The sequence below is a fragment of the Phlebotomus papatasi genome, chromosome 2 (assembly GCF_024763615.1).
Source record: "Phlebotomus papatasi isolate M1 chromosome 2, Ppap_2.1, whole genome shotgun sequence".
In the NCBI taxonomy this organism is placed as follows: domain Eukaryota; kingdom Metazoa; phylum Arthropoda; class Insecta; order Diptera; family Psychodidae; genus Phlebotomus; species Phlebotomus papatasi.
This window is the reverse complement of record NC_077223.1, coordinates 59,544,639-59,556,919: the sequence shown is the minus strand read 5'-3', so window position 1 is coordinate 59,556,919 and position 12,281 is coordinate 59,544,639. Positions and strand designations below refer to the sequence as shown.

General features: G+C 34.2%; 1 protein-coding gene across 2 annotated transcripts in view; it reads left to right on the top strand.

The window, feature by feature from the left end:
- The window catches only part of LOC129801925 (integral membrane protein GPR155), a 31,635-nt gene that overhangs the window by 925 nt on the left and 18,429 nt on the right, over positions 1–12,281 (top strand). For both annotated transcript variants that reach the window (XM_055847404.1, XM_055847405.1), the window contains exon 3: positions 7,582–8,340. In XM_055847404.1, coding sequence (XP_055703379.1) covers positions 7,582–8,340 — 759 coding nt within the window. The remainder of the gene's footprint in view (positions 1–7,581; positions 8,341–12,281) is intronic.

Here is a 12,281-nt window from a genome sequence, read left to right as displayed (position 1 = left end):
AATCTCTCTCTAATCACAGCCCAAGGACGTACCAATTTTTCTCTTGAAAAAATTCCACAATTAACTTTGTGCGCCAGTAACTTCAGCAAAAATTCCCAGAATCATCCCATTAGTCTCACAAAGTTTTGAGGAAGCAGTCTAATAGAAGCAATTAATCGATTTGCAATGGTAATTGCTGTGACGCTAAAATAAGAAAAATCATTTTGTCGCGTTATGGAGACATTTAAAAAATTACTGTGATTTTATACAATGATTGCAACAAAAGCACGAGAAAATAGCAAGAGCAATGGATTTTTTTTTAGATAAACTTATGAAATGTGTTTGGAGGTATAGATTTTTAGCACATTTATCTGAGTCATGTTGTAATATTGCGGCGCAAATTCACTTCATTGTTGTGGATTTTCTCAATTTTCACCTCTGGAAGTGCTTTGTGGGGCAAATCCATTCAAATCTAAACGATTTTTTTTTTTAATTACTTTCTAAATGGCTCCGGCACACCTTTTAGATCAGGAAAATTTCATGAAAACTCAAAATTCGAAACCATTTCTTTCTCGCATGTTTTGCATACACTGAGAGAAATCTGAAAAAGTTAAAAATAACATTCCGGAAATGTTAATTTTACCCTGCAGTATTGATCCAAAATCGGTGTAAATATTACCCTTTTTAGGTTTATGAGGGGTTAAACTAACCCCTTTTCATGTTAATTTTACCCTTAAAGAGGTGTAAAATTAACATTAAAAAATGTTGATATATTTCACACCCAAAAAGTGTTAAAGTTCTGAGGAAAAAAAGTTAATCGCACCCTCTTTTTTTCTCAGTGTATGGCTATCTTATTCTTTTCCATACCAATTCGATTGAGATAAATTGAATTTGGAGTGATGTTTAAGAGAAGAAGAAGAGTGCGAGAGAATGAGATAGACATATGCAAAACATGTGAAAAAGAAAGGGATCCGAAATTCGACATCATGAAATTTTCTTGATCTAAAAGGTGTGCCCGAGCCATAAGAACGTATAACATTTGAACTCATTTGAAAATCTTTAATTTTTTTTCTAGTAATTGATTTTTATGGCACACCATTTAGATCGGTCAAATTTTATGAAATCTAAATTCGTGTCCCTGTTTTCTCAATTTAATTTGGTGTGATGAAGAAGAAGAGTCTGATGAAGATGACAAGAACAGTGTGAAAGAGTATACTGAGAGAAATCCGAAAAAGTTAAAACAATATTCCGGAAATGTTAATTTTACCCTGCATTATTGATCCGATATCGGTGCAAATATTACCCTTTTTAGGTGTATTGGGGGTTAAAGTTACCCTTTTTCATGTTAGTTTTACACTTAAAAAGGTGTAAAATTAACATTAAAAAATGTTGATATATTTGTACACCTAAAAAGTGTCAAAGTTATGAGGAAAAAAAACTTAATCGCACCCCCTTTTTTTGTCAGTGTAGAATGGACGTAAGCAAAACTTTTAAGAAAGAAAGGGATGTGAGTATCGACTTTATGAAATTTTCCTGATCTAAAATGTGTGCCGGAACCGGGTCCCGGTCAAAATCCCGAACGCCAAAATCCCGAAAGCCAAAATCTCGAACGCCTAAATCCCGAAAGCCAAAATCCCGAATGGGTCAAAATCCCGAAAGCCAAAATCCCGAATTCTTAAAAGTATCATAGCTACTCCCACGATTGTACGCGCGCTTGCTGGAGGCAAAGGGAAATCTTCTGTGTCTTACGAAATTATTTTAAACATTTTCCTCCATATAATTTCATCCCTTACAGGTTTTTGAAAATTCGGGATTTTGTCTTTCGGGATTTTGGCTTTCGGGATTTTGGCCTTTTCGGGATTTTGGCGTTCGGGATTTTGGCTTTCGGGATTTTGGCTTTCGGGATTTTGGCTGCCACCGGCCGGAACCATTATAAACTAAAAATTGTCCAAAATTGCTCCTGGAATACAATTAAAATATAAATAAAAATTATTTATTCGTAGCTCTTTATTACCTGATTATAACCAGTCGAAACCGATTCGCAATTTTCCGGAATTCCAAGACCTTTCCAACGAATCCAAACTTGCTTAATTCCGTCGAGGAGTAAGTGGTCAATATACTCTTTAACACTTGACCTTGAAAACCCGTTTTTAGGAATTATTTAATGAGAAATCTATGAGAAACTATAAGTTTGCGATGGAAAGAAAAGAATGAGAGAAAAAGGAAAGTCACATAATTTGTCTTTGAGTCGATTTTTGAAAGATATTCCTCAAAAACATCAAGTCACTATCTGCAACCGTTTGGCTTTATTCCCTTGTCAGATTCGGCCAGATCAGTTGGATAACCACACTGAGAAAAAAATAGGGGTGCGATTAACTTTCTTTCGTCATTCCTCTTACACTTTTTGGGTGTAAAAATATAACAACATTTTTTAATGTTAATTTTACACCTCTTAAGGGTAAAATCAACATGAAAGAAGGGTAATTTTAACCCATAATATACCTAAAAAGGGTAATATTTACACCGGAAATATTATATTCCGGAATGTTATTTTAACTTTTTCGGATTTCTCTCAATGCAGTATGACATAAATTTGTCATAATTTTTTTGATTCGTGATGGTAGAAAAATCAATCTCCCGGAATTGAAAAGGAGAACTTCGAGGAGAGAAGTCCGGAATACGGAAAGAACTAATGGAACTGCATTGCGTGAAAATCCGCGAAAAATTCTGCGATCCCCGAAAATTTGCGAGAAATTTCGTGGTCCGCGAAAATCCGTGAACGATTCCGCGATCCGCAATGACCCGTGAATAATTCCTCCAAGTACGCCACTCCCACCCCTTCTTCCACTATTTTGGAGACCACCTCTTTTGTTTTCTCTATATCTCCACCCCTATGACATCGATCGGACTCAAATTTTAGTATATTATAGCTGGACCTTAGAGCTTTCTATCAGTACAAAACCTTCCTGACCAGATACTAAGAAAAAAAGAGGGTGCGATTAACTTTTTTTCCTCAGAGCTTTAACACTTCTTAGGCGTAAAAATATATCAACATTTTTTAATGTTAATTTTACACCTCTTTAAGGGTAAAATTACCATGAAAAAGGGTTACTTTAACCCCTAATATACTTAAAAAGGGTAATATTTACACCGATTTTAGATCAATACTGCAGGGTAAAATTAACATTTCCGGAATGTTATTTTAACTTTTTCGAATTTCTCTCAATGGAGTTATAAGGATCCAAAAAAAGTTCCTAAAATGACAATATCTCCAGTTCTATTTGTCAGAATTTAAAAATTAGGGGCGTTTTGGAAAGCCCTCATGAAATGCCACTTCCTCTTCTAACATCACAAGTTGATAAAACTACCGCCAGGGGCTCAATTATTAAAATGAAGATTTTTCTATTTTCTAAGTTAAATAACTCAAAAATTCCTTTGTGCATCCGGCTAAAATTTTAGTATGTTATAGCCGCTGATTATACCTATCAAACAAAAAAATACTTAAGTTGATCCATGACCTCTGACCTTAGCTATAAAGCAGCGGTGTGCAAGAACCGTTTGAAACCGAATAAACGTCAAAATAAGATTGTTCTGGTAGCGTTTTGACCATTGACGTACATGTTTTATTTGACGTTTATTCGGTTTCAACGGTTCTTGCACGCCTCTGTATAAAGGGTCAAAGTTCGAAAATTGACCGGCCTGTATCTTCGGTTCTAATTAACATTTTGACCTAAATTTTGGGTTTTTGGTTTCGTGTTAATGAGTACTTTCAGATGAAAGTTCAAAAAGTCACCACAAGTGGCACTGCCACAGCGTCAAAATTCAAACTCATTTTTCTCAAAAACGATGTGCAAGTTGATCGAATTTTAGTGTGTTGTAGTCTCGGCTATTAAATTTCTAAAAAGTGGCGTGGATGCGCTGTAGTTAAAATAGAACCGGTGATATGGGCGGGGGGTCAAAGTTCAGGATATTCAAAACGTCATACCTCCGGTTCTGTTTGCCCGAAATTGACGAATAAGGGTGCAAATGAAAGGTCTCACAAAGCGCTATAACTTTCTACAACATTTGAACTTCGTTTGACCAACGGTAGAGGCGCCACAGTCTGGAAGTTATTGATGTCTGAGGCCAAAAATTTCGCCTTGGTCATACATATCCAAAAATGAAAAGGATCGATGGTTTATTTCTTGAGATATTCCCAAAAGTATGGGAATAAGATGTCCAAAAAAAAAAGTTTCTTCAACAAATTTATACTCTTTGAGACCCTCTAACAAACAGTACATGTGATAGCATCGTGGGCCACTCCAAAAGGAGAATTCTGTAACAGTATGACAATGTCATATAAAACAAATCTGTGTTGTAAAATTCGGGAACAGGGCAACATAAAAGTCCAGTGGAGCATCGAATGACCATTGGAAGGAGCTCTAAGAACCTTAAGTAACTGATATAAGTCTGATTAATAATTACTTTTTCCGGATTAATCACATAAAAAATTTTAAATCAGTCATATGACACTGTGACACGGTTACAGAATTCCCCTACAAGTCCCAGAAGTAGATTTTCAAAAATAACATTGCAAAAAGTGACTTTTTCGATATAAATGATTCTGTATGACTATGGTTTATCCACAACAGATTAAGTATACCAGTAGGATAATTCTATAATTTTCATGGCATTGTCACACAAGTTCGAAACCTGACAATGCCAATCGAGCTTTTTTTGTCATATCATATGAGTTCGAAAATGCAATTCATTGATTTTTTTAATGAAATCCTTTTATTTGATGATTTTATGAAAATACAGTACGTCTTGGTTGATTTGTTCAATAAAATTCATTGTCATTTGAATTGCCAGAAAACTCAAATATGTGACTTCTGACAATGCCACGTGAGCTGAAATGGCAATGTCACAGCTACAGAATCGCATTTTCGAAAAAGCTCTCCTAAGATTCTAACCCAATTTGTCATATATGGCATTGCCAGAGCATTACAGAATTCCCCTCCAGATTCCAGAAGCTATTGAGCCAAGCTTTCCAACAATAGTTCACTTATCCAATTATATTCATCAAGAGCTGAGATGTACCACTCTAAACTTTCTATCTCTTCTACTGACACGAATTATGTTCTCATCTAATACATTTTGACTCCTTACTCTCTAAAGAGCAATTTTGGTAGAATTTTGGAAATCTGAAGTTTTGAGTTTTTTCGACGTAGCGCTGTTTATTTGTCATTCCGTCCGTGTGTCTGTACGTCCGTGCTTTACTAGACCTAGAGGCCAAAAGGTTAGAGATAGACACTTTGTACCTTCGAGGGACTTCCCCATAACTCGACCCAAGGATCGTTAACATGCCCCTCATTTCTCCCGTATCCCTCCCTTTCCCCTCTAAAACCACTTTTTTTGGGATTGCTCGAAAACGCGTCGTGTGATTTTTTTCATTTTTGGATATGTTTTAGAGATTACCCAGGCAGACATTTCGTCCTTAGACGAAAATACCGTTGAATCATTCCTAATAAAGGTTTTTCAAGGTCAAAGGTTAAAAAGACACTAGAGTGCGCATTTATCAAGCAAATAGGGTCATGTTTGGGCTCGCTGGAAAAGTCTTGGAATTTCCGACAAAACTAAACCAGTTCCAATCGGTAATGAAACGGTTCATAACCGATAAAAAATTTTTATCCGAAATTCAATCCTATTACTTTTAAAACTATTTTGGGGGATCTTTTGAGAGATGGTAAGATTTACGGTAAACGGTAAATGATTCGAAAGTACTTTTGAGTCTAAGTCACGAGTGTTAACACTAAATTGTGTGGCAAAAAATACGTTGAAAATGTGTATAAATTTTTTAAACACGCCATTTGAATAACTAATCTCTTAGAAAGAATGCCCTTTAAATTCCGATTACTAAATTCGCCAAATTCGATGTCCCGTATAATAGGGAAAACAGCAGCAAAATATGACAAATTGAAAATTTTAAAATTCATTATTTTTCGAAATAAAAGAGAACTAAACCTAAAAATTTTGCTATAAATTGCCAGTATTTTGGCCTTGATTATCATGTGCGATTTTTTTTTTAATTTTTGTATGTGTTTTAGAGATTACCCAGGCGGACATTTCGTCCTTAGACGAAAATACCATTGAATTATTCCTAATAACGGTTTTTCAAGGTCAAAGGTTAAAAAGACACTAGAGTGCGCATTTATCAAGCAAATAGGGTCATGTTTGGGCCCGTTGGAAAGGTCTTGGAATTTCCGACAAAACTAAACCGGTTCCAATAGGTTCCAATAGGTCCAATAGGAACCAGTTCATAACCGATAAAAAAATTTTATCTGAAAATCAATCCAATTACTTTTAAAACTATTTTGGGGGATCTTTTGAGTGATTCAATCGATTCTGTAAATCGGTTACGGCAAATTATGCGAAAGTACTTTTGAGGTAATAGCATTTAAGTTAAAGTAGACTCTCACACAATCGACTCTTTTTCAATCGGGCGACAAATTTTGTTGACAATTTTCACGTTTAGTTATGAAGCTAATTCGCTCAAATTCGCTGTAGTTCTTCCTATTTTATCGTGATTCTTTATAATTGAGCGCTTTTTGTGGATTTTACAAAAATTCTTTGACGCTCAATTCTATCGCTAAACCGGATGAAATTTTGCCCCATATTCCCGATTGAGAGAGAGTCTACTGTATAGTTCGAGCTTCGCAAAGCTTAGAACGCTTTGCCACCCATTTTTTGAAAGAAAGGTGCAGTTCAATTGGCTCTCTCTGGACTTCAATTCGAAATTATTTTACGTACGAAAAAAAAAGACATTAGTCGAAAGGCTCTTAAGCATCCCATCCCCCTCTCCTATTCTACAAATAGTGAGCCCAGTCGGTAATAGTTTACTGAACCGCGGAATATACAAAAAAAACTCTGAATAATAAAAAAAAATGTTAAAAAAATTGAGATCATCCTGTAATGATGGATTATTATCTACTGATATTTTTCCTTTTTATTATCTTGCCAATTGTCAAACTTAAATATTTGTTTGCAAATAATTGGCAAAGATTTGCTAAAAAAATAATAATACCATATTTTGTATTTTTCCTCTCCAAGTTAATTCGTCATATTCAACGAATGATGACTATACTTCTTTTTTATTGAATTGAAAAATTGTCCCCTGTTACGTGTTTTAAAGTGATCGGTATTGTAAATTTGTCGTGCGGTTTCACTAAGAAAAAGTTGAATTAACATTTTTTTTTAATCATTATTTCAACAGCAAATAGCACGTACGAAAAAGTCATAAAATGTGTGTATTTGCACACTGATTCCATGAAGTTTCTTATAATCAGCATTTGCGATCGATAAAATAAAAGTATGTTGAACTTGAGTAATTTTATTATGAGATTGATGAGATTAGTAATAGATAGAGTACATTTGAGCGTGATGATGGGGTTTGGGTGTGAATGAGAGAGTATTTCCGTGAATGGACAAGAGTTAACAATTGCTCAAGGATATACCTTTCGCTGTTGATGAAAATCGGAACGAATTCCGAATGATTTGAGACCTTGGAAATAGTTTCTGCCATTTCTGCAATTGACTTTGTCAATTGGTTTTTGTTTTTTTTAGATATATGGCCGGCCGGCTAAATATCATCTCAAATGCAGAATCCAAGGGATTGAACACATTTGTGGGGACTTTTGCACTGCCCTCACTTATTTTTCTGTCCCTGGCTGAATTGCAGTGGAACACAGTGAACTGGAATTTTCTCCTGTCCATCCTCATTTCCAAGGCAATTGTCTTCTTTGCCGTGGTTACAGTGTCTCTGTTAGTTGTGCGCCCCTTAAATTTCGGCAGAGCCGGATTATTGGCAATTTTCTGCACTCAGAGCAATGATTTTGCCATTGGATATCCAATTGTTGTGGCACTGTATGAGAAAATTCATCCAGAATATGCAGCATATCTCTACCTAGTAGCACCAATTTCTTTAGCCATTCTCAATCCCATTGGCCTGGTGATGATGGAAATGTCCAATATGAGGGCTAGGAGGCAGCAGTCCGTCGAAGAACAACCTGTTAGATCTGTAGGATGCCCGAGAATTGAAGAATCCACGGGAAATCGTTTCCTAAGGGGCAGGATTCTCACTGTGGCAAAATTCATCGAGTCTGTCTTCTTCAATCCCATCCTCCTAATGACGGTGCTGGGAGTTATTGGGGGCATAGCATTTCCCAATGGCATTCCTGACCTCCTGATGGGAGTCCTCAGGATACTGGGAAATTCATTCTCAGCAACGGCTCTTTTCCTGCTGGGATTGAGAATGGTGGGGAAGGCCCATAAGCTCCAGGGACCTGGATTCCTTATTCCTGGCATCTTGATCCTCGTTAAATTGTAAGTATCATAAAAATCATTTCTCTTGAATCAGCAACTATGCTATCTGCATTTTCCTTGTATTTGCATTTTTTTGCAAATGATTAGCTAAGGATGCGTTTATTATTAAAACAAACGGTTAAATTAGATAACGTTCTGGATAAAACTTGTCGTTATTTTAAAATAAAATTGAATTTATCTAGAACTTTAGATAAAATAAATCTTTATCCACAGTAAGAAAATTATCCAAATTTTCCAAAGTGATTCTTAAGGATAAATTAACAAGGACACTAATTGCATTTTTTTTAAAGAAACAAATCTAGATAAACGACTATTCTAGATAAATATGAATCAAGAATGACAGAATTAAAAATCTTGATAATCTTACCAGAAAATTGCTGGATAGATATGTCGTAACTAAAAGAAATTACAAATATCTATTATTTAGGAAACAATTGATTTTTTCATTTAAAATAAAAATCAAATTAGTGGAACTTGGATAAAATCATATCTTTATCCAAAGTGCGAAAAATTATTGTAAGATAGACGTTTTGAAATTTTAAAAACAGATCATCAATTTATTTAATAAAGTTCTTTTATTTTTATCCAAAGTTGTGAAAGAAATAATGAAAATTTAACTTGGATAACTTTATCCAAAGTGAAAAATATATAATCTAAATCTCTTACGAAAGTTCTTTAATTACGTAAACAGAAAAACTTCAGGATTTATGCATTATATCCAACCTTTTCATGATTCGAAACTTTTTTTTTCTAAGCTTTGGGCTCATTCACATGATGAAAAAGTGCATAAGAAAAAATACATAAACCAAAATGGAGCAATCTGATTGGCTGAGACTTATGTACTTTTGCATAGAACTTTTTCATAAGCATGATTTTATTTCTCAATTTAATTCCCAACTGTTCCCAATTGCGTTTGAATCAAAGTGCGCGAAAGAAGCAGTTGTCAAATCAGCTGTGCGGCGCGTCAAACATTGGTTTTTTGTTCGCGAAATGGTGAAAATTTGTGAAAAAATGTGGAAAATACGGGCTACAAAGTGTTTCAGATGTGCCCTCTCCTCTCCCATCATATCAGTGTTGTGGACGAGTTTGGTGTGACACTGAAGGATGTGCCTCTCACGGGAAAGCAGCAGCAGCAGCAGCAAATTGGGAAACTCCTCTGCTACTCTACACCAGAGATGATGTGAGGAGTCAAGGATCTCCAGAATCCGAGAGAGACCTTGTAGGATCAAATGGTGAGGAATCTGCTGCGACTTTATGCCATCTCATCTCCTCCAAGAACCCTGCCACATTACGCTAACGATGTGCTGAAACGAGGATGTCCGGAGGATCTTGAGAGATCAGATGGCGAGGGATCTTCTGTGGCTGTGGCATCCCATCAGGACATCTTCTTCTGCAGGATCCTGGGAAAGTATCTCACCAACTGTGATAAACAAGTAAGATATTACAATCATTATTTTAAAAATGGAAAGCCAGAAAAAATAGATCCAAGGGGCAAATAATTTGTTGGATGTGGTGTACAAAGAAATGTTGAGTCTCATATAAAAATTCTGGAAGTGTTAAAGAACTTATCAAGAGAAATAGTGTACACATTATTGGAATTTTGAGACTTCCAAGTGTTAGGGGGTTTCTCAATCAGAAAAATAGTAGTACATTTTTGGATAATGGCAATATAAAAACGGGTTCAATGATTTAGTTGTAGTTTGCGAAAAACACCTGAGCAAAGTTTCGGGGGCTTACCAACTAGAAAAAATCTCGAATAAAAATTTAAAAAAAAATATAAAATATAAATCATTATATTTTCACAATAATTTTGACATAAATGAATTCTCTAGACTTCTTCTTAATCTTTATTTCACGTTTTCTTCTGTATCGCTATAATATATGTACACATTCTTTGGTTTTTTTTCAATCGCACAATAAAAAAAAATAAAGGAATTTTCTGGCCTTTCCTTGTCATTATGTTATAAAAAAAATATATCGATATATTTAAAAATTGCTGTTTTTCTTTTGCAGGAAACCGAAACCAGAAGTGACAACGAATTGCACTACAAAAAGAAAATTAAAAAAATTATATTTTTGTAATTTTATTAAAATAAATTTTTCAATTTATGTTTTTTTGTTTATTATTTAAAAAATATGTTATCAAGTGAATATGAAGAACTACACAAAAAGAAAAATTTCAATTGAGAAAAGGATTTTTAAAATGAATGCTATTGCAGGTAAGAGCAGATTTATTTTATTGTACTTATTTTTTAGAAATTATTAGTTCTAAAATCTCAAATCGATGCTAAATGTGATTAAAGTTAAAAAAGAAGTCGCTTATTTTTTTTTAATAATGGGATTTATTCTACATAATGTGAAGGGTTAATATTAGAGTTTTATATTCTTAACCTTAGAAATTCAGGATTTACTGTAGAATTTTCTGAAAATCGGTCAGAAAACAATTTACAAAAAATTGTTCATAACTTCTGCAAAGCCTAATATGTTTTATTATGATAAATGTGCATTCAAAGTTTGAAATTTGATTCATTCTTTGCAAAAGGATCCAATTTGCATCAATATGATCATGATCTTTTTATTTTTAACAGTGTACCATGAACGGAGAACTCTTCTTTAAAAAAAAGAAAAGAATTTTTTTCCTCCTAGTGTGTAGGTACAGGCCTAAACATAAAACGGTTAAAATTACGAGTAAACCCACACAGTTATATCATAAAACGGTTAACATTGTGCATAAACCGGTACAAATGAAGTCAAAAAAATTTAAATTTTATGTAAAAGCTGCATAGATTCAGCACAAATCGCATAAGGTTCTGTGTAAATCCGCTGATTTTAAGTACAAATTAATCAAGATTATTCATATAACTTACACAGCTGTTCTGAACACACCTACGACTAAAATTCAGAAAGCTTTGTATGAGTACTAACTCAGTTCACGACACACTACAAGCACGGTTTAATGTTTTCTGGCACTCACAAAATGCAGATATTTCTCCTGAAATGCGTGGAAACTCTCGTAATTCGCGAGATAACTTACACGTCACAAATAATTTTTATTGAAAATAATTACGCGTGAACTGAAATATAAATTTACAAATAGTTAAATTTTCAATAAATATACATGTAAATACCTTACAATAAAAATATCTACATAGAAACCATCGAAAAGTTATATTTTATGAGTGGTACCGAACGAGTTTGTAGTTTGTTAGGAATTGATTTGGCTATGTACGAACTTAATGGCCTCTCACCTTTAGTCAAAGGTATGTAAATTAAGCATAAAATGGATAAGATTATGTAAAGGATTCGCTGGGATTTAGTTATGTCAGATAGTTCTATGCTTAAACTGTTCGGATGATATATGTGATCTGAATACTGTCATGCTTAAATTCATACTGGCTTTATGAATGTACTCAACCGTCTCAACCGTTTTATGGGTAAGCTGTGGCGCGTTTTTACACACAATTTAGATAATTTCAAGCTTAAGCAGTACAAATTTTACGCTTAAATAGCACTGGTTTGAGCTATACGAGTGCGTAGTTTACATATAATTTTATCCGTTTATGCTGACACCCAATCCACAAAGTTTCCTGGTTGATTTTGGAAACATTCTAAAATAAATCCTAGATTTTCAAAAATTTAATATTATATTTTGTTTCTAAAAAAAATTCCAGAAGCTTTCTAGAATTGATCCTATAAAGAACTTCTTTCGCAACTTAAATCATATTGAGCCCAAGCACAAGTAGTGTCCTGGATAAAAGGGAAATGGAACTATATTTGCACAAAAAGTCGTTCATGTTCGAGGAATTCAAATTCAAATTCGAATTTTCATACTAAATTTTCGAACAATGTTGTAAAATTTTATCAAATATCACACTAAAAAGCTGGCACAAGAGTTACTCAGTGATAATGGAGTGACTGACTAATTGGACAAGAACAGTAAG